The sequence below is a fragment of the Coregonus lavaretus genome, assembly GCF_964263955.1.
Source record: "Coregonus lavaretus genome assembly, chromosome: 36".
In the NCBI taxonomy this organism is placed as follows: Eukaryota; Metazoa; Chordata; class Actinopteri; order Salmoniformes; family Salmonidae; genus Coregonus; species Coregonus lavaretus.
In genome coordinates this window covers 9,990,496-9,991,978 of record NC_140023.1, presented here as the reverse complement: position 1 = coordinate 9,991,978, position 1,483 = coordinate 9,990,496, and the positions used below count along the sequence as shown (strand labels likewise).

The window sequence follows — 1,483 nt, the reverse complement described above, 5'->3', positions numbered from 1 at the left end:
GCATGATCTAAAGTAGAGAGTAGAACTTGTTTTAGTCCCTCAACTCTCATTTATTTAATGTTGACATTGAGCACACTCTCTCCAGTGTAAGTCAATAGAGACCAGAACAGACCAACTGTCATTGGCTCACAGCTCAGTGCATGCTGGAGGGACAAAGATCAATAGGTATCCATATAACATTAACCAAAACAAACATATTTCTCAGTTTCAAATCCTGGTAGCACATGGGATTACTGGATCAAGAGACACTGGAGGAAATACCATATGTCACTGAGACAGAAATAATACCACACTTCTCATTATTTCTGTTGTGAAGACTACAGACTGATATTTAATGTGGAAGTATGTTCTTTAATTTTGCTTTTCACATCCCCAAAACAAAACCAGGCAATTATTTGAAAGGTGACTTAGTCAGTAGATCACATTTGTAAAGAGCAGAGGAGTCTAGCTTGCTTTAACAGCAAAACAAAACAGCATTTAAAGGAAAATTAACCAATAAAATGCCAACAGATTAACCTGAAGTCACACCATTCATAAAGTTATTGCAGTAATTTTAAGACATTTTCTGACATCATGCTCAGCACAAAGTACATATATAAAGTTGGAAAAAGATGCCTTACTGCTGGCTGCTCCAGGATGAATCCAAACTCCTCAGACACAAAGAAACAGTCCAGGTCAATCTGCAGTGCTGACCTGGGGAATCTCTCTCCGTCTCCCATTCTCTGTTCTGTACAGTATCTATGCTTATCTATCTCCATTTTCGTGTACACGTTATGATCGCTTCACATGGATGTCAGCCTCTGTCTCTGAGCTTGTTTTGCTATACTGTATCTCTGTCCCTTTATTATTGAACACATCCCTTTTATCATATTTTCTGCAGTCATCAAGTCCAACAATAGAAGGTTGTGCAAAATGTCATGTGACACCAAGCAGTTCCTCAAATCTGGGATAGGGAGTTTAGAAAGTTTCCCAGAATTTCAAACATTTAATACTGGATTTTTATTTGAAAGAAACAAGAATTGATCATTAAGTTTCACAGAAATCTGAATCATAAGCTCATATAACACAATTCATTTTACATTGCATTCCTGTATCACACCTACAGTGCATTTGGAAAGTATTCAGACCCCTTGACTTTTACGTTACAGCCTTATTCTAAAATGGATTAAATTAATGTTTTCCCTCATCAATCTACACACACAATATATAATGACAAAGCAAAAACAGGTTTTTAGAAATTTGAGCAAATGTATAAAAAAAAAAAAAACATAAATACCTTATTTACATAAGTATTCAGACCCTTTGCTATGAGAATCGAAATTCAGCTCAGGCGCATACTGTTTCCAATGATCGTCCTTGAGATGTTTCTACAACTTGATTGGAGTCCACCTGTGGTAAATTTAATTGATTGGACATGATTTGGAAAGGCACACACCTGTCTATATAAGGTCCCACAGTTGACAGTGCATGTCAGAGCAAAAAC

At 36.5% G+C, this 1,483-nt stretch overlaps 1 protein-coding gene across 1 annotated transcript in view; it reads right to left on the bottom strand.

Moving 5' to 3' along the window:
- LOC311110520 (indoleamine 2,3-dioxygenase 2-like) overlaps window positions 1–719 on the bottom strand; it is a gene marked incomplete at its 5' end in the record, with an annotated part of 7,768 nt that extends 7,049 nt beyond the window's left edge. The window contains one exon of the mRNA XM_084153039.1: window positions 621–719. Coding sequence (XP_084009165.1) covers window positions 621–719 — 99 coding nt within the window. The remainder of the gene's footprint in view (window positions 1–620) is intronic.
- Window positions 720–1,483: the final 764 nt, after the last annotated feature.